The sequence below is a fragment of the Centruroides vittatus genome, unplaced genomic scaffold (genome assembly GCF_030686945.1).
Source record: "Centruroides vittatus isolate TY-2023 unplaced genomic scaffold, ASM3068694v2 contig_364, whole genome shotgun sequence".
In the NCBI taxonomy this organism is placed as follows: domain Eukaryota; kingdom Metazoa; phylum Arthropoda; class Arachnida; order Scorpiones; family Buthidae; genus Centruroides; species Centruroides vittatus.
Window position 1 is genome coordinate 3981590 of NW_027122188.1, and position 21776 is coordinate 4003365.

Genomic DNA, 21776 nt, shown 5'->3' on the forward strand with positions numbered 1-21776 from the left:
AATGCTTGATATAATCTAATCTTAAAATTAGATTCATATTCATGGATAATGTTATACATTAATGATATTCTGATAAATGAGGTATAATTTAATTAATTAAATTAAATTTTCATCTTGATGATAAACTGAATTGTAATTAAAAGAAATTGTTTCGATTCGGTTCAATTATATATAAAAATATATATATATATAATATAATATAATTAATTTTTAATTGTTTTAATATCTCAAAATTTCATCAAAATTTACTTGTTATTATTAATAAATACGTACAAAGATAACGACAAATGTATTTAATCATACATCTTTCATACTTATTAGATGAAATCAGAGTCCAAAAACTGAAAGAGTAACTACTATGTTAACATGACAAATATTATTTCCTTTATGTAAACATACTTTTTTTTATTTTTTAAAACAGTTTAAATATATTAAATTATTAAATGAGCCGACAAAACCAGTCTAAAAATAAAACGTTTTAATTTTTAAGAAATATACTTCTTTAAAACTTAATTTTTGAATCAATTCGTTTGTTATTTTTAAGCTGAAAGATTGTATTTTTATCCGAGTAAATAATAATAATAATAATGATTAACGCTTTTATACAGTAAAAGATAATAAAAAAATAATAATAATGTTCTTTATTGATTTAAAAATACACATTTATGATAAGGCGAATAAGTTGCTTGATTTACGTGCATACAGAAATTATTTTGCATGAATCATCAAAACATTCATTTTACAAAACAATCCAGTTTAGTATTCTACTTAAAAAAAAAAAGTAGAAAAAAAAATTTTATTCTACTACTGAATTACAATGAAGAAAAACCTGTACAGCATGAAAGAGCAATGAGATGCTGGCCAACTGCAAGTTTTGAATAGCTGCCAAATCTAACGTATTTATAATTTATTTAGCTTAGTATCAAATGAAATTCGTACTTTTATTATAACTTCTTACCTTAAAGAAAATGTAAAATATATATCTAAAGTAAATTCTAAATTTGCTGACGATTATAAAATCCAATCAATTTATCAATGGGTTTTAAAACAACTTGATATTTTCATATCTTGAAGGCAAAATACTTGGCTCCTGCCAATATCGATTTTAAATTCACAAAAATTTAAATTAAACTATTCATTTTACTTAATTAAATTTGAAAAATTGTTAATTTTATACAAAGAAAGCGCATATTATGAAATTCTTTCTTGTATAAGTAAAGGTGGATCGAGTGTATTCATGCTTTAAAAATTAGAATAATTCTTCTCGTGTGATTTCGATCCTTTTTAAAGTGTTTTTATCAAAAGTGATTATCTTGTATTACACATTAATCTGTTTCGGATATCTTGTTAATCAATCTTATTACATTTCTTATCGCTAACAATTCTTATCTAATCATTTAATTCCTGTCTTTACATTCAATGGATAAACAGAAAAAAATTATTTAAGGGAGTGAACGATTACTATTATATCGAAAATATTTTAATATTACACGAAACCTTATTTAATAATATTCATTTAAATTATATTTTAAAAAATTCTAGCGTTTTATTTAAATTAATGTAAAAGTTTTTCTTGAATATTGGATAGAAATAGTAAATAAAATTGCAGATCTGCATAGATCATGCGAATGGCAGATTCGTTTGTTTTTAACGAAGGAAGAAGCCCTTGGCATTTATCCAAGAACCCAAAAGCAGAAAATTTTCTCATCAAACTTTCTAGAAATGTGCCTAGAATTGTATTTTGATAAAATACCTCAAAACACTTTTTAAAAATGTAGTTAGAAACAAAATTATAAACTATATAAAATGAAGTAAAATTCTGATTAAAAAAAATTGACAGCTAGAAAAGCTATTTTTTTTGTATTATTTCGGAAGCAGTTTAGCAAAAATAAATTGTAATAAAATAAGAACTTTTATACAATTAATTTTTTTTATAACTCTATTGATAGAAAAGAAAATTTTGTATTTAACAAAAAAAAATAATTATTAAATGATGTAATTTACCGTATTGTCCGTAGATAATTAATTATAGGTTATTTGAAATCGTACTTTATTTAAAATCTTTAATAAAATTCCAGATATAATTTCAAATTACTTAAATCCTTTTATAATAAAATCAATACTGAAGAAAAAAAATCAGATTAATACTTTTTATGAATTTGTATATATCAATAGAAGGCACAAATCACTAAGTTTCTTCAACCACAATTTATGATATAATGAATGTTGAAGACACATCAAATGAAGACAAAGAAGAAAATTAATTGAAATTTGTCGAACTGTCAAAGAAGATAAGTTTCTCGAAAATTATTCCTATTTCTTTAATTCCGTATCACTAATGGAGTTCATTCTAATAAACTTTTTAGGAATTCGTTTAATACGTCTATTCATGTAGATAATCTAATAATAATGTCTTACTATCTCAATTATGACTGATTTAAAATTGTATGACATGTATTTTAAAATAGGCAAAATAATCAATATAATTTATTTAGATTAATTATTTTGAAATATAGGCTATGTATAGATGTTGCATACGTGTAATTTAAGAGGTAAGAACACGAAAGAATCAAAATTAATGTTTATATATCATCAAAATTATTAAATTTTGCTGAGTCTCTGCTTTGTTTTCTTTTCTTTTGAGTAATTTCTTCTCCCGTTGTTAAAATTCATTATTTTACTGGGAAAATCGAAAGGTTTTGTTTTTATAAATGGAGTACTTGTTTTGTTTCTTCCTCGGTTCCTATTTTCACTCCCCGCTTCTTTGTAATTCTTGTCATAGATTAGATATTCCATAAAATTATACGTACGCTTTATGCCATCAATAATAGTGGCTGTTAAAAATTATGTTTTGATTCAGAAATAAATCTATTTGAATATTTTCCAAGGAAAAAAAAAATTACAGATTTTTGTCGAATAATATCGATAACATGCTCTCAAATTTTATCACTTATTTTATTGTTTCTTTGAAAAACATTTACTTTAAAAATGTAAATTTGAAGATTTTGCATTTCTAATTCTTAGTTTATTGAGTTAAGGCGATTCGAAATGGAAAAAGTTCGAAGATAAAAATATCCGAATGATTTCTTTCTACTGATTAAAAAAAAAGAAATCTCTATTTCTGTTAAAACTTATTAATGCAGAACAAATATATTTTTATCTCTGTATCAGATGATATATAAATATTTCCATGAATGTAAATAATGATAAAATTGATTTAATATTATTTAAATATCCTATAATTATGATCTAAAGTACAGAGAATCGTATTTTATAAATCATTTTCTTTTTGTTTTACATTTAAATGTTCTAAATTTTGACTTTTGCAACCAAGATTGCAGGTAGACTGTATTGAATCAGATATAGTTTTGCATTCTGCTGTGCTCTTTCCCGATTAAACACTATAATTTTTCTGATATTTAGCAAAAAAAAAAACAACGAGATTTTATTTAAAATTTCTCGAAAATATAAAAAAAAAAAACAAATGAAATTTGTAAAAGTTATGGTAATTTATTTTTTTATGAATCCTCGAATCCCTCTGGGTCTTGGGTGATTTATACTCATCTCTTTCTCTCTCGGCGGTCTTGTTTGCAACTATTGAAATTCGTATGTAAACTATATATTAGACTTAACTTGAATTTTCTTCTTTAAGATAAATAAATAAATGTAGAATATACAAAAATCTAGACGATATATAAAGTTATATTGTTTTTAGAGTGATTTATTCATATTGTAATCTTAAATGAATTTAATATCATTTTGCCATTCTTTACTGTTGAAAATTGACTGATCAACTGAATTTATTTTATATAAAACAATATTTTACTACTAAATAATTAATTTAAAATATTTATCCCTTTATACTATGCTTTTAATTATTTATTACGCATGCAATTGTAATTTTTAATCATTGATTCATTTTTTTTTTCTAGATCAATTCTGAATTTAATAATTGGAAATTCAGTAAGAGAGTAAGTTTATTTTTCTAGATACAAAAAAAAATTACGCTACAAAACGCGTAAAATTCGATTAAAATGACGAAATAATTATGTATTTAATTTAATTTAACAATGTAATTAAAATTATGCAAAATTTCGAAATTTAATTTAGTTTGTTTGATTTAATAAGAAATAATCTTGATGTTCCGGAATGAAATAAATAATTTTTAAAATTATTAATTCAATACGAAATCATTTGTGGATATTTAAAAGAATTATTAATAAATTAAATAGGCTTTAACGAAAAAAGTTTAACTGTTCACAATTTTTTTTTATAATTTATATTTTAAAAATTTAAGATAAAAATAATATTTACTATTTGATGATAAATTATTTAGATTTAAGAAAATATGAAAAAAATAATTGTTTCAAATAAATTATGAATTACGTTTTTTTTACTGCCTGCCTTACAAATTTAGTTCATTGAAAACTCTTAACGTATCAAACTCATCCAGATAAAAGTGGAGACTTTTTTAGCCTGCGGTGTATCGAAGTATCATTCTTTTCACAAGCTTGGTATCTTTATTGTTGGCTGTTATTACGAGTTAACAGAATTAATCGACAAGAAACGACTAAAGTTCCTGGGGCTATCCCAAGTACTAACTCTTCTATGGTTCTGATAACCAAAACAAGGTTGTCGTTTATGCTATTCGATATGTCGCGACAACTACACCTTTAGGCTACAATACGGGCCTACATACAATGGATACCGTAAAGCAACATTGGTGCGAAAGAGGACAAGAATGACCGCCATTACTTTCATTCTGAACGAGATAGGACGAAGCTTCCTTTAAGAACCCGTAAATGACGTCAACATACATTGTTGTTCGTGCAAGTGGAGAAATAGTCCGATGAAAGAAGGTGACTTTCTAACTTTTCCATCACCTACATATCATTGTGGCTTCGAGCCAGGGTTTAGATTCTTTACGTTAATGGCTCTCACATATATAGTACCTCCATTGTCGCTATTGCCCGAGGTATCGTCTGTTTCTGAGTTTTATACCCTCTTTCTCTTATCTTGCCACTACCTTGTTAGACTTGACACAGATAGTATCGTTAGCTGCACTCGCACAACAGGACCTTCATCACATTCGTCCGGTGCCCAGCTAGATGTTTCCGTTAGATTCCTGAAGGGCTGAGAAAACAAGGAAAAGTCTGAGTAAACATTCTACTACAGCCACTGGGTGTACTATACTGTCAACAAGAATGGCTTGTGAAATTTTCATCAACGAGTCCTTACTGTTGATTGACGGAAACAAGAAAGAAGATTACAAACCTTGTTCTCTCAGTAGTTCTGATCTTCACTACAAGAATTCTTGCGAAATTCTTTGTTGAATTCACAAAAACTCCGAACAAAGTCTTTCTTTAAATTTTACTGCAATGTTAATAAAAATTTTCTGTCAAACTATCCATTCTCAAACCAACTTTTAAAAGTAAATGCATTCCTTTCAATTTAATTTTATCAAATTTAACGCTTTTCCTTATTCATGTTGATGGAATTATATTTTCTAAAGTTTCGGATATTTTAAATATAATTTATCTTTAATTATTAAAATTTATACTTTGATCTTTTCATAAATAATCTCTCCTCGGAAACGCTAATGTTTATGCAAAAGATTAAATTGATATTTTTATATCAAATTATTATAAATATTAAGCTCTTTCATTTATCTTAATATTTTGCATAATCTTATAAATTTTTTATATAAAATTAAAATCTTATTAGCTAATAATCATTTTTTATTTCTAAATTAAGTAAATTTATTAATTGATTAATTAAATGAGCAAATGTTTGTTTGTTATATAAAACATTAATGAATATATAAACATCGCTTATTGTTCTAAACATTCAAAACAATTTTTAAGATTCGATTAGAATCATTTTTATTTGTTTTAATTAGTAATGTTTCTAGAGAAATATCTGTGAAACAAAAACCCAGAGTAAAATTTTAGAGAAAAAGAAACAGAAAATAAATCTAAATGAAAAATTTCAAGAATATATTTTATCTCTCCTAGGAATATATTATCTCTGCAGTTGTTTTGGATGATCTATAACCTCTGTTCTCTTTACGTAAATTATTCGATCATTTTATCCTATATATATATATATATATATATTATATATCAGTTTATGCTTGATTTAACAGATAACGTATTTCCATTTAGAATACTACTGTAAAATGATTAACTCGATGATAATCAGCGTGTATCTATCGAGAATGCTAATATTAATTTCTGGTTGCACGCCAAATGTAAACGTTCTATCTTACTCCATTCACTTCATGTTTCTATCTCGCTATCTCCACTTGAAGTAAAAATATTTTTCTTCTATTTCTCTTCTTCTTTTAGATCGCTTTTACTACATTTATTTAACTTTAATATCAACAGTTTACTATTTACATAATTACTCGTTCAATTTCTCAAAAAAAGTAGAACATTTTTAAGGATTTCGAACCTCGTTAAAATCGTAGATGATTGACAATTGCCGCTATATCTGTACTGTTTAATTTAATGAAAGGAAGATAACAATTGCTAAAGCTAACAGTTTGATACAGTAGGTAAGTTGAATTAGTAATTGTTTCGACACTTTGCAGACATTCAGATTGGTTAGTTTAATCGGAGGTGATCTGGTGACAATGTTGACACTGAGCATAACCCTAATGAGATATTTATAGCACTATACCAATGTGACCTGGTTGTTTAGTTAGTTGTGTAAATTATATGGCAAATCAATAAATAAATATTTTGTAGTTAAAATTACGGAAATGAAAACTAATTTAGTGGCTCGAAAGCAATCAAATTATAAAAAATAGGGTAAAAAGTGGAGAGCATTTCGACACCTGCTGGGAATGAAAATAAATGATGGGATGATAAAAGACACATTAAAGTAACTAACAATGTTGCCTATTAGTGCGTCTGATTTTAATTTACGAGAGAGCATAATTAATTCGGACTGTCAGATATAAAATTAAAAAAAATTAAGCCACTATTTCTCCTTTATTTATTATAATTAATGAAATTTTTATTTATTAGAAGACAGTAGTAAAATATAACATTGTTTTCAGATCACAGTTTTGCTTTATAAATATATTATCGTTCGTTTTTGTCATATAAATGTGAAAGACAATCTAATTTATAAACATTAAATTAATAATAAATAGTAAAAAGAAAAAATATAGGTAATATAAGCTTACTGCGAAATGTTTTAATTAATTGTGGTAATACGATATTGCTTAGTTTTAGTTATTTTAATTATATAATATTTTACATTATGCAACATCTCTTCAGTATTTTCTAAATTAATTTAAAAATCAAAATTATATTATAATTTTGAATTTAATTTCTTCTTTACAGAGAGGATCGTATAGCGAATATAAAATTACATATCTACAACATTCTAAAGAGTTTTTGTTGTTGTATATGCCTAAATTTTTTACAAAACCATTATATTTTCGAAGTATTATAGTCGAAAAAGCAGGTTAAAATAGTTAAATTTATTCAGCAATGTACTTGTGCATAAAATAAAATAATAATAAAACAAAAACACAAGGCCAAAAAACCTGTCTAAAACTAATCAATTTAAATAAAACAAAATTGACAATTTAGTAATAAAATTAAAAATTTTTTATCTTAAAAGCAATAGATATTTTTTTTTTATGAATTTTTAACTTTTTTGTATAAGACACAATATTAAAAAAATTAAGGCTAATACTTCTTAATATCCCATGAGAAAATTTTTGGAGAAAAATATTTGTACACTTTCTATATATTTTTTTTTTCCTTCCATTTTTAAATAAAGTTAGAACAGTCTTTGTCACTTTCCAAAATATTTTAATTTAATCTAGATGTCCGATGGCACTGCCGTGTTTAACTCTGCGGGTTAGATAATGGGATTTATGCAGCCCTACAGTCATACAGTGGTAATTAGACCTGTCAATTTTCATTCGTTTTTCTAAATGCGGACTTTTTCGCATCAATGAGTGCATTGTCGTTTAAGATAGAACTGCAATTGAATTGTTAATACTTCTTAAAATTTTCGAGGATTTAAAACACGATAGATGTTTCCTCTTTAAAAATAAATTCAATATTGATTTCAAAATTGCCGAGAAGCAAGAAATTAATTCTGCAGAGAGTACATTTTTCGAATATTTTGAATATCTTTAGCTTTTAGCTTAAGTTTCGGGTAAGATGGAAGTAACCAAAAATAACACGATAGCCGAATAACTATACCACAGTCTCGTGATGAAAAATATTATTAATTTTTACCTTATGAGAAGGTAGTTTGTGATAGCTTATGCTTAATTCGTATAGGATTGTGTATCTTTACATCATTATCAAAATTTCAGTAGATTAAGTAATCGAATCTCTCTTTCTCGCCCGCTTCTCTATTTCCTTCGTATAGAACCAGGCACATTATGGAAGGATGATAACTTACCAGCTATTAGTGAAATAAGATATCAGCTAATGAGAGATGCTGCTGAAATAGTTAAGAGAAAGCTAGAGTACGACCAATTAGAATTTCACGGTAGCTAATTGGATAGATGTCAAATGACTGAAAGCTATGCAAATGGAAATGTTATGTTTAAATGAGAAGTTTTAGAAATGCATTTCCTCGCCTATCTATTGATATATTACTGTCGAAATTATTAGTGACAGCATCAAAGAAATTTATTAATCCCTTGCCATTTCTAATCTTTAAAACAAGTTGTGTTTTAAAGATAAAAATTGTTGGAAAACATTAATAAGTTCCGAAAATAAAAACAAAATGATAGTGTATAGTGTGTTTCGGAGTGATTTTTATTTTTACATGTCATCATTTAAAGTTAAGAATTTAGTCCTTATACGTTTAACACACTGTCAAGCTATTTTTTCCTTTTCTTACCACAGGTGCCTCGAGTGTTTTAAACTTTTAAATAATGTGTCAAAACTCGCACCGTTCTAGCAATCTTTATATAAAAGAAAAATAAGTTTAAACGTTTTTTTATCTTACGCTATGAACAGACGGGAGCAAAAACATTGCCGACGGGAAAATGTTTAATCTAATCTGTTTTAGAACCAAAAAATTTATGCTGAAGGTTTGGAAATGGCTAAAAATGCAACGACTAAATAAATAAATAGTAAATTCCACATTCCTGTGGGAGATACAACGAGTTCTAATAACATCACGATCTTCTAGTGTAATTAAAAGAGGACCAATCAACCTAGTCTCTCTCTTTGGTCCATACTCTGTTCACGATAATTGGCAGACAACAAGAAAGGATTACGACCTCTTGCCTCTTATTGGTTAGTCGTTAAGTTCCGTTCATAGTGTCTCTCGGGAGAAAGGTAAACTATATATAGTCTGGAGGACTATAGCTAGAGTAACTGTGGGCAGTTATTAGAGAAAAACATTTTCCTTTCACTTCTCTTATATCCCCTGTCATAAGAAGAGCTAACTAGCATTATTGTTTCAACAGCACATTATCAATTAAAGATAAGTTATCAACAAGTTTTAAAGAAAAAAATTAGAAAGTTAAAATAAAATTTTCTTAGTAAAATATTATTAAATGATTATATATGTGACAATCAGAGCTTATAAAAATTACAAACTATTATTGAACTGTTAATTGCTCTTCAATAATTTATAATTATAAAATTAATATAAGATTTTTTAAAAATTAACTATAAAACATAATAAAAGTTAGTGAAATCTTTCTATTAGTTCTTCAATTGTTATAGTGTATAAGTGCGCTAAGGTATGTTCAGTACGTAAAAATATACTTTGATTCATTAGATCTAAATACTTTTGTGCAAATTTTTTTCTTGTTTTGAAAATTCGATTACGTTAACGTATACAGTTTATGTAGAATTATTTTTTCCGATAATTTCTTTCACAAATTTGACGTTCTTCACTGATTTTTAAGGAAAAACTTCACACATTCATTGAGTTTAATTTGAGAACATTTGGAAACCATTTCGAACTTTATTTCAACTTGGCTTTAATTTACCGGCAGTGTTCCTTTTAATCTCTCTTCCATCCAATTCTCACCTTTCTTCTTTTCTTTGCAACTGCGATCTGTCGGAGCGTGTGATAGTTCCTGGTGTAATTTGCGGACTAATTTTCCAATAGTCTTCACACGGAAGACCTTGTGGATCGGCGTAATGAGAATTCTCACTTATTTCCATTTCGCCTTGTCTAATTTCATGGAGCAGAGACAGCGAGCGAAAGACAGTAATTGGTCGGGTCAATTTTTGTCTCTGAAAATCCCTTTTCCTCTATGTTTGTCCGACGGAAACTGAAAAGCATTCTCTCTTCTCTCGTTTGAACTCGGTCCCATTTCTTTTGTCTCTACAGATTACAAGGATGACGAAATTGCACATTAAATTGACTTGTGTTCTTTCCCTTAGCTCAAAATAATGTGATAATCAAATTGTAATTTAAATTATCTCTATTTTATCATAGATTAATTTTTTTTCTCTTAATCAATCATAAGTTTCGCTTGATTACATTCTCTGCGTACAGTTAAAACAAGTTGCAAATTGTAATCTAATTGCTAATTTTTGTTGCGGGTAATTGATATTTTGTAATCTTATATTGGATAAAATATGTGGTTCTAGAAACTTTACTCTCGTTTTTAATTCCATTCGGTATTTTTTCATTTTTCTTGATGATGATGCCAAGAATTTTTTCACTTTTTTTTTATTAGGCCTAAAGTAATAAAACTTGACCTGGGTCTAAGTTTAATGGAAGTAATACTTCCATTAAACTTAGATTCCAGTTGATAATATAATGTTATTTACTTTATCTACTTTTTAATAACTTTACTGCATATTTTTTCCATTAAACTGCGAAAAAATTTAGCTATAAAAAATAAAAATATATTAAATAAAAACATCCGATTACAAACTTTCACAATAATTATTTTTGAGAGCATTTCGGGTGACTTACGTCAATTTACACATAGATCTGTAGAGTTCAATTTAAAAAATATTTATTAAAAACTTAAATGTATCCAAACATCCGTGATTTAAATTAAGCTTTTTATACTTTAAGTTGCAGATTTAAGAAGCATATAAATTACAGTGTTTTTATGTTTAAAGTGCAAATAATTAAAACGTATTCACTTTTAAACTATAAATAACATCGAAAGAGAATTAGAACTTTGTTGCAAAATATAAAAATTTGCAACAAAGTTCTTTATGCGCACATCAGAAGATAATTTGGAATTAAAATTAGCTCAAGATCTCGACACGATATCATCATAAAACACAAAATTCAATTTATTGAACACTATCTTTTAGGTCTATAAAGCATAACTAACATTTTAACTTTGTGTCATTTTATAGGAAGACTATAAATTCATTCGTAACGTTAATGTCAGAACAAGATAAGACGTAAGGGGATTGATTATATTATCACTACGTGTAACTCCTCGACATTACTAGCAAATACACAGTGTATTCACATAATTCAAACGTGTGTAACCTTCCGGTTCTTGGATGGATCACCATAATCCAAAGTTGTAGTGGAAACTTGAAAGAGTGAATTGTGGTGGACGAGCGAAGTGCACTAACCTAATTGACTCTCTCCATTATTGTAAGTTACGTGGCAGTCGTAAAGGGTTATGTAAACACAAAGCAATTTACAGAACTTGCGCTTAATTCGCCTATATGTAAGACAGTTTTAAAAACCTTACTTATCGATAAACATTATAAGTTAAGTTTATCGAGAACGGTTCGACCTTAAAAACTACTCATTTGCCTTATCACCCACACTGCAGCCGCTTACAAACGGCTGTAGTAAAGTGGGATTTGTGGACGAACTAATACTCTTACTGGATGGTTTCTACTTAAATAGAATCGTTTGCTGACTTTTCATATCAATTTGAGTGGTCACGTTATAGCTGCTTTCCTTACGTGAGAATAGTTAAAGGTTAGATAGCGCAGGAGGCGGAAAGTATCTGATAAAAGCGTTTAGTTTACGAAATTTTTGCGATAAAAATATCTTCACGTTTAATCTGCAATTATTTTTGAAAAATGCTAAAGAAATCGAATTTTTTATTTATTTACTTAACATTCAGATGTTTGTTTAGTTACTTAAAAATAACATTAAACTTGAACCTAATAATATTGAATGAAACGTGATGACAAATTTATATACAGTATAATTTTAAAAAAAAACAATTTCTTAAATAATAGAATTTTTTAAAAAATTTAATCGATTAATCTTTATTGAAAATAGGAAGATAGAAATTTCGATAAATTACAATAAATTTTATTAAAGTAAAGAAAATTTGATTGGATAGAAATCCGTGGTTTATTGTTTATAAAATGAATGGGAATCTCGCAATAAAAGAAGGATCAGGTTGAGATATTGAAAAACACTCAATCGCTGTTGGAAGCGTGAAGGCAGCAAGGCAGTTGCGCCAGAGTAGTGACATCAAAGCGAATTGCACTGCCCTCTGGATGATGTAACTCTACTCATGCTTGTTCTCATGTTGACACCCAGTGTTCAAATCAAACACGTTGCATGGGAGTTGTTACTCCTCCGCATTGTGGTTATGCTCTTCTCTACTACAAACACATTAAAGCGTTTCTTTCTCTTTGTTCAACATTAATATCTTCTCCCATCTTGGCAGCATGAGTGAGTAAATTTTTATATTTATTGTTTCCTTTATGTGAATAACATCAAATACAATGTAGTGTACATTCACAGTTAAGCTATCTTAAGAACTGACATCGGTGAGAATTTTATAAAACTTGTGAGCAAAAATAAATCATTATTTTTTTATTTTTTATGATAAGTATTTTGTCTTAAAACATTTATTACCATATTATATAATTATAAAATTTATTTATTATTAAAAATAAATTCCATTTTTTCCTTGCATTTTTTTAAAATAATCATTCAAAATTGAATTATTTTAATACATAAAATTTACATAGCAAGTAGAACTTAATATGAATTAAATACTGCATTAATAAAATGACTTTCGTGCAAGATAATCACTTAAATTACTTTTTTACGTAGATTAATTTACTTAGAAAAAAATTGTTTACTCGCGAAAATTTATTTATGTCTATAAAATAAATATGGTAGTACTTAATGTACGAGTATTTAAAACAATTAACGTATATTACGTAGGAAAAAATATATATCTTTATACATATTATTTTCAATTTAAAAAAATTTAATCAGTAAAATCTTCACAGACTTAGTTGGGTAAATCAATAAATAAATTGGAATGAACGGCGAACAAGGGAGTTGTTGTTTAGGTGCTGAGGGTCTGTTAGACAACATAACTGTTTATCAGCCTTTGTATGTGTTTGTTTTCTATGACGTTTTACCGAGGCCGTGAGTCCGGTTACACTTTCGGAACTGCTAACGATTTCAAACTATTATTCTTTCTCTTTAATCAACATTATGTAAAGCCCATCATATTAATTTACATTTAACGTTCTTTTAAATTAGTTAGAGCCATTATATTGGATTTTGTTACAGTTTACAATAATAAAAATACGGCACGTTTCTACGTGACTCTAAATTTGATAGAATGAATGCGTTAAAACTGTGTAGCATCTATAACTATTACGATAACTGTTCCTACCGGTACTTTTGCTAAAATGTTGAAATTATTATGTTTCTAGAAAATAAAATAGCTTTGTTTACAACTTTAGAGCTCATAAAATACAAAAGTAAAGTCGTGTGTTAAATTAACATGAGTTAGACATATGATATAAATAATAATTCACTAAATATTTCTTTTTGAAACCAACAAAAAATATTACGTGGATTCTCGCTTAGATTAAAAAATATACTAAATAAAATATTTTAAAACTTTAAAGACGAAGTCTACAACAGATACACCTGTAATGGAATGATTAATTTAACTTTATGGAACTGTAAACAAGTATTTTATCATTTTATATTTGGAAAAGACTATGTAAAACTTTAAAAACATAAATATATAACAGTTCTTTGCTTTCATTTTATATTAAGTAATTTAAGATCTATTCATACATCTTTTTAAAACATAACTAAATTCAATCTTTGTATAATGCTACTTCAAAGATTTTTGTATTACTTCGAATTTTCTTGTTTTCGTTTGTTATCTGATACTTTCAAAACTGTTCACCAATACTGATGGATGTTTTGCTTATGTATACTTCTACTACAAGGTTTCAGCTTTCATTTAACAGATGTATACAGATACTAATTGAAAAAAAACAAAAAAAATATATTATTTCCATTTTATCTCACTAAAAAATACTTAAGGAACATTTCATTTTTATTTATAAAGGTTTTCTTTTAATTTAAAACTTTTTAATTAAATTCTATTCATTATATTTGATCTAATTACTTATTATCATAGTTGACTTTGTAAATTTATCAAGTCGTAATGTTATTTCCAACAATAAATTATCTCAATTATCATTTGTATAATCTAAATATCGTAAGTCCTACTTATTTCGTACTTAAGTCCTACTTTTAATCTAAATTAGGCTTGTTAATGATATGAATATTATGCATTCATAGCATTAACTAGCCTAATTTAGATTTATTTAATACTTGCTAATCTTTTTAATGTAATGTTTAACTACTGTTTAGTAGTTGATATTCAACAATTTATACATAACCAGGCCAAGATAAAGAGTCATTAGGGTCCTTTTACTCGGGCCACGGATATAGAGGATGATATCAAAGTTTATTCTTTTATATATACAAAGCGTGCTATCAAAGTGATATAAATTATAAGTGGTGTGAAAAATCCGTTTTTATTTACTTTATTTATTTATTTATGTGTTTATGACTTTTGGAGAGAGAGATGGAGTCCATATTTCTGACGCCTGGAACCTTTACCTCAGATTTCTTTGTTTTACATTCAACAAAGTTGATATGAAACAGCAAATATATCATTTTTAACTTCTGAATATTTCACACGTTACAAAATTGCAGGAAAACACAATTCATTGTTTAAGTTTTCACAACATTTTCGTGTTTTTATGTTAAAGAAAATAGTGAAATTTTTAAAATTTCATTAGATTTTTGAATATATTTTTAAAGACTTTTCTTTTAATTGTAAATAATTCAGAAAAATGTTTTGTTATCGTAAATATTAATTGATTGCTGATTAAAATCTATTAAATCTTTTTAAAACTGTAACACTTTATAATTAACAGTTTTATCTTAAATAATTAAATAGATAAATCTAGAGATAGAAAAAATATAATCTTTTTAAAAATTATTGCAAAATCAACTATTAAAAACTAGTTAAATATATAAATAACATTTATGTTTTGGTGTTATAATTAATAATATTAAACTGTGGATGAAGTATAACTTCAAAAAATGTTCAAGTGATCATTTTAGGAAGTTAATACTTCATCTACAGTTATTTATTTTAGCATCATTAACGAAATAGCTTATCTAATCGCTACAGTTTATTCGTAGATATGTTTTCTATCAATAATTACACAATATATTAACATATTTGAAAAAATTTAGCAATAGAATTGCTAATAAAATACATCGATATATTTTTATTTTTTCAAATTTTTTGATATTATAATTTAATATTTCATATTTCTAATTATCAATAGTTATATATATAAAGTCTATAAAATATATATTACAGAATAGTTTTGGAATTAACTATAAATATGATGGTGATTTCTTTTATATTTAAGGTCTTGTCAAAATTCTGTAGCTTGAACCTTCAATCATCCATGTCTACTTCGCTGAACATTTTCAAACAGATTGGAGTGTTTGTTCTCATCTTTTTATAAGCTATCACAAAACATATTTCAACCCAAAATATTATATTCGAATATTCATTTAAGGCTAAACAAATTTGCAATATCGCGAAATTGTATAAATCTATTTTATTTATAGAATATTTCCAATTAATGATGATAATTCTTTCATTGAAATTAATATTAAAAAAACCTTAAATCCACTAAAATAGAATGCTCGTTCCGTTAATAAGCAAATAAAATTCAGAAAAACACATTTAAGTTTAATCTTTTAATTCTTATTTTTATAAATATAAGAGTTTATTTGATATAAATATTCGAAAACCTTAGAAAAACATTAAATAATAAGATAAGATTTTAATCAATTCTCATCAAACAAGCCATTGATATTTATTAAAGACTTAACACCAATGAACTGTAGAAAATAACTATGTATAAGAACTTTGAACTTCCTTTATATAAGTAGCACTCGAATAGTATTGTACTGTCTGTTTGTAGTAACAGTATATTTATAATATAATTTAAAACTTTCAGAATTGAACAATTAGATATTAAATTATATCTTGATGCTTTTGGCCAAAAATTAATTCTCGTTACATTAAAAATTACAAATTAGGAATATATTATTAAAATTTAAGTTATTGTAAACAGCTTATTTTATTATCGATATGATTCATTATTTAATTTTATCTGAATTCAGCAATTATATTGACCTGATAAATAAGTTTAATACTTGTATTCTACTTCTCAGATGTATTTTATTAGTCATTAATACTAAATGAAAGAATTTAATTATTTTTTTCTTTTCAATAATCTAAATTTCTACTTCAGAACAAAGAAAAATCAGTGTTTGAAATATTTAAAAATTAGCATTTTCTTCGTCAGAATAGATATTGTTTGCAGCTTTATCATTTCTCTATACAAAATAATTTTTCAAATTGTTCACTAAAGGTTATAATGTGAAATTTTAAAAAAAAATTAGCATTTTAATTATTTTCTTAATAGAAATAATTGAAAGTATACTTAATTAAAGTAATATTTTCGAGAGACTGAAAATTCTGATTAGAAATGATATTAAATGACATGAAGAATTGAGACACAAATCTTAATATTTACCTATCTATAGACACAAATTAGTTGCTTGATTATTTTGATTTGGAGACAGAAAATAGATGTTAATTGCGGAATTCAAATTTCTTAATTCAAATTTTAAAGGTAGAAATCATGAAAAGGAATATTGCACAGGTTTTGTTTTCAGAGTTAGTAGATTGTTGTCTATTTTGTTTGAATTTCCTTATATCGCTGTTTCGGTTCAATTTCGTATTTTCTAGGTTCCATTTAACTGAATGATTGAAGTTCAATCTTCTTCCTATCAGAGCAAAGAAGAAGATTAAATAGTTCGAATTGTTTTTATTTTTCACAAACATTTTGAATTGATGTTTCGTTCTTTATCGAAGATCTTCTCAAAAAGTGTAATCGCGAATAATGAAATACTGTTTCTTATAAAATATATTTAAATTTTACTTAAATTTTAATGTCTGTTTACTATTAAAATGTAAGATAATTGAAATATGCAAAGGCACATTTAATTTAAAAACAGGAATAAATAGCCTAATAAACAAGAAAATTTTTCAAATTGAAATAAACCATAAATTTTTGAAATTTCTTTTTAAAATAAAATAAATATATTTTTAAAATTTATTAATGTGCGTACCACTCAAGAAAACTGCAAATAAATAAATAAATAAAATGATATTCTAAGTGAATAGATTGATATTGGGTAGATGACAGGTACAGCATACATGACATAGATCACGTATTACACAACAGAATTTTTATTTTCTGAAAGATACTTTTAACAAAAGACAAAAAGCTAGGAATATAACCGAATCTATTAAATTTGGCATTGCACAAAGTAATGATGAGAATAAGTATTGTGGTTTCAGTTGCAATATTAGTCTTTCTTTCAAGTATACGATACAATCATAGATTAAATGTTGTATATCTACAATAGATTTACGATTGCAAAATGCTGTATCTGAGGCACCAAATCTCATCAGGTAGCTATTGAAATTGCCGTGCCCAGTGAGTATCTGTGTTATTACGAAACTTAAATTATTGTATGGTATTGATGTAGTCCTCTCAATACAAGGAAGGAATTTCCTCGTCACACTACCCTTGTGTAAACTCTCTCACAGTTCGTTCCATTCGTGAAGGATTTACTTTTGGATATACTATATACTTTCAAGACATGTTTGAAATAAGGCTTATATTTTATTGCAAGATTGGTGTTCATTGCTGCAACTTTGGCTATTTGATCACCTAGTTCATTACCTCGGATTCCAGTGTTTCCTGGTAAAGCTCAAAAGAGACATCCGTAGTGTTAAGCAGATAATGAATGTGCTTAATTTTTGTGTGCTTCGTGCGTCTGTCCTGAAATCTACAAAAATCAAACATATTCGGTACAAGACTGACTTGGAATCTGAGTATATATAGACTGAATAATTCTTATCTTGAAGCTGCGATGCCCAAATAATATGCTTGATAAACTGAATCCATCTAGCCTAAAAATAGCGGTGTGTGATGAATATTTAAACTGTTTAGTGTGGAGTGGAATTGAGTTAATGGTCTGTAAAATACAAAAACCTGAGGCCATAGAATTACACTTTTATGAATCATTTGAAAAGTAAAAGGCCCCCGAACCATCAAGAGATACGTCCGAAAAGACGCGGAGCTTCCTCCCTTTAAAAGGCCTTCCCTTCGAATCAGTAGTACAATTTCCTCAACCTGCGGAAGAAGCACTAGAGAGCTCTCACAAAGCAGTTCGGACCAGCTCCTGTTGATACAATCAGATCTTAGTGAGTAGTAAAGAATTTCCTGTTTGTCAATTAAGGGCCAGGTTGTAAGTCTTGTCAACAAGGCCGAACTTGTCGACACAGTTTTATAGCTTTTTACTATTTTTTGGATAAAGAATTTTTGTACAGTTAAAAATTATCGTGAAACACTTCTTTTTCAGAATATGTCCTCACTAATGCGTAGAGAAACCATAGGCTCCTATAAATAGTGTTTTGCAAGCTTTTGAGCCTAAACACCAAGTATTTCTAGCCTCCTACCTTAAGAGTTTATTGTTATGCATTTTTGCTTTGTCTAAAATTCTTTCTGTGTTTGTTATAGTTTAATTTGAGATCCAAAATTGCTCTTCAGTAGTCTATTTATGTTCTGAGGACAGGACTATTCTAATTTGGGGACATAACATATATCTCCAGATAATTGTATTTGTATCTTATGGTGAATAGCATCGCTTTGAATGTATGTGAGTGAAGTGAATAATCAGTTATTCCTCTGTTTGCTTGATTGATATCAGAGCACTTTCCATGTTCACCTGCAGAGATGATATTACGTAAGTCTGCTAAGACTAGAACATCAACATAACCAATTATTTTACCTTGGATTAGGTCCTGAGAGGATAAGCTGATGAGAATAGTGCTCCAGAGAAATGGAAAAAGAACACTTTGAAGCGTGGATTTGTGTAGTGTCTTATAATATTTACACCTTTGTAACTCAGGATGACAGATCTATTTTACAGATAAGATTTAATAACTTTTATAATGTAAAGAGCGTAGTTGAAGGAAATTAGGCTATTTAGAATTCCCAAATGCCATGCATTATAATATGCCTCTTTAATGCTCCGGAAGGCAACTATTGTAAATATGCATTGCTCAAAGACAACCTCTATAAAGTCTGTCAAAGCAAAGACAGCATTCTTTATTGATTTTTTTCTGGTAGAAAAATCAGTAAAGGATGCCGTCTGAGATCCACTTTATCTCATCATTTAACCACAAAAGTTTGGTTAAATTAATTCTTTCAACACCTTTCCTATCACTGATAAAAGACTTATTGGACGATATTTTCAGTAACTGAGAGGTCATTGCTGTTTTTCAATAGGCAAATCTTAGCTTCTCAGCAATTAGAGAAATGGGAGTATTTTAGGAAAATGTTATACAGCAGGAGAAAGTAATCTTTTAACAAGGGATAAGCTTTCTGTGACAGAATTGCACTTATTCCACCCTGTCCTGGTACTTTGCTAGCAGTCAGAATACACCGCTGTTTTTAGTTCAACTTCAATTATTTAGGAAAAATCACGTAATCAACAGGTCAATTTCACCGCATTTTTTGTGTATTTCTCTTTGCGGAGCAGTGCATGTGTTTGAATAGTCTAGAGGAAAGAGATTATTAGCTATATCTTCTAGACAGGATTTGATGCTTGATTCTGACTTAGCTTGCCGAAGTTGCCAAATTAATTTGGATGCTATTTCTTGACAAGATTTTATAAATTACATTGTTTAAATTACATTGTTATTTTATAAATTCCATGGGTTGTCATTACGTTTAGCACTGCAGTATTGTTTTCATAATCTAATTTTGGATGTAACTATTTCTTTCTTGTGTATGTTTTCAGCACTTCTGTATTCTTCTTCAAAGATATTCATTTGATATAAGTTCTTCTATCTCTGATATCTCCTAAGCATACTATCGACTTGCTTACTTGCTTGTACACTGAATTATCTGCACTGTGTATCAAGGAACTAACTTGACGCCAGGTACTTTTATATGTGTTGCCTCGTCTTCTCAGGTTAGTAGTATCCTTTGTAACGTTAAAGCACATCCTTTGATTGCACTTAGGTCACACGTTAGTTCTCTATCAAAAGGCGACAGATGCTTCAGATAATGAAGCTTCGCAATTTGCCGTTTTGAAGTTATAGCCAGCTTTTCTCAACCACTTACCCTCAGTAGTAACGTAAACCATATACAGCACCTAGTTATAGCCAACACTAATACTTTAAAATTATTTTTATTTTGCAACAATCTCAATTTTAAAATTAAAAATAAATTTAATTTAAAATAAATTGACTCTTTCATTTATTTTAGAAAATTATTTTCTCCTTTCAATGACTTACTGTAAACATTCTTTTAATGAATTTCCATTCTTCTAAATTATATAAATTTTTCGTTATTTATATACTTTTCGAAATATAAGATATAATAATTTCTTCTCTTAATTTATTTTAATTCCGCATTTCTTTTTTTAAAAAATATTTATAAATTGATAAATATTTGTCGGCTATTGTTAAAAATATAATGAAGTAAACCAAGAATTTGTCTTCTCATTTATATGCAAATTTGTCTTTTTATTTGTTTAAAATTAGGTTAAACAATTTATCTATTAACTTAACATACAAGGAGGAAGTAAATTATTATTATTAAAACATAAATTTACCGTAACATATAATATTACTTCATGTTCTAGTAGAAAATAATTTTTTAGAAGGTTGAAAAAGTAAATTAGCTAAGTTTTTCTCACAGCAATCTCTAATCCTCACATAATTCAGTGAATAGTGTTTGTGATTTAGAAAGTAGGATATCTTATCTTGTATAAATGAACTAAGCAATTGTGCTATCAGTATGCACGAAGAAGCGAAGAAGATGGAAGCAGTGAATTTGAGCAAAGCAGCTCGTTACTGAATCGTTGTTCCGAAATATAGTGTTTAGTTTTGGCGAAAGGATACGTGATCTAAATATAAAAGAGCAACCCGCACATTCTTACAAAGTTTCCAAATACAAGACGGTGCCCGTGATTAATGTTTAACCATAATTTTGCTACCTGAAACGTGTAAAGAATTATTTTAAATACATCCCCTACGGTATGATATTTGCTGATTTTTACAATAAGTTTCGCATAAAGTAGAATATTTAAAACTTGCTATTTAAATATTGTTGATATCAGTCACAATATAAGCAGATCGAAATGAATGAGCATTAAAGCCTAGAACGTGTTTATCCGAATGATTCATAAAATAAATTGACATTAAATTCAGTTAGACCGTAGTTGGCATAATTTAACTGATAATTCATATTTCCCTTGCTGATCATTTATTTCATACCGCATCACTATACTTTCATTCAATCATCGATTATTAGGGCTGTAATCTTATTATTTAACGTAATAAATGTTTATAGCCAAACTTCTACCATTAATAAATAAAT

The 21776-nt window shown here is 27.2% G+C and overlaps 1 protein-coding gene across 4 annotated transcripts in view; it reads left to right on the forward strand.

The window, feature by feature from the left end:
• LOC136975124 (delta-sarcoglycan-like) overlaps nucleotides 1-21776 on the forward strand; it is a 98828-nt gene that overhangs the window by 23764 nt on the left and 53288 nt on the right. For 2 of the 4 annotated variants that reach the window (XM_067270143.1, XM_067270142.1), the window contains one exon: nucleotides 3933-3971. Coding sequence is in view for 1 of the 4 variants with exons in the window: in XM_067270140.1 (XP_067126241.1) it covers nucleotides 12618-12621 (4 nt within the window). In the remaining 3 variants the exon portion in view is untranslated. Of the gene's footprint in view, nucleotides 1-3932; nucleotides 3972-12342; nucleotides 12622-12657; nucleotides 12740-21776 lie in introns of those variants that run through there. The other 2 variants (XM_067270140.1, XM_067270144.1) reach the window with 2 other exon arrangements.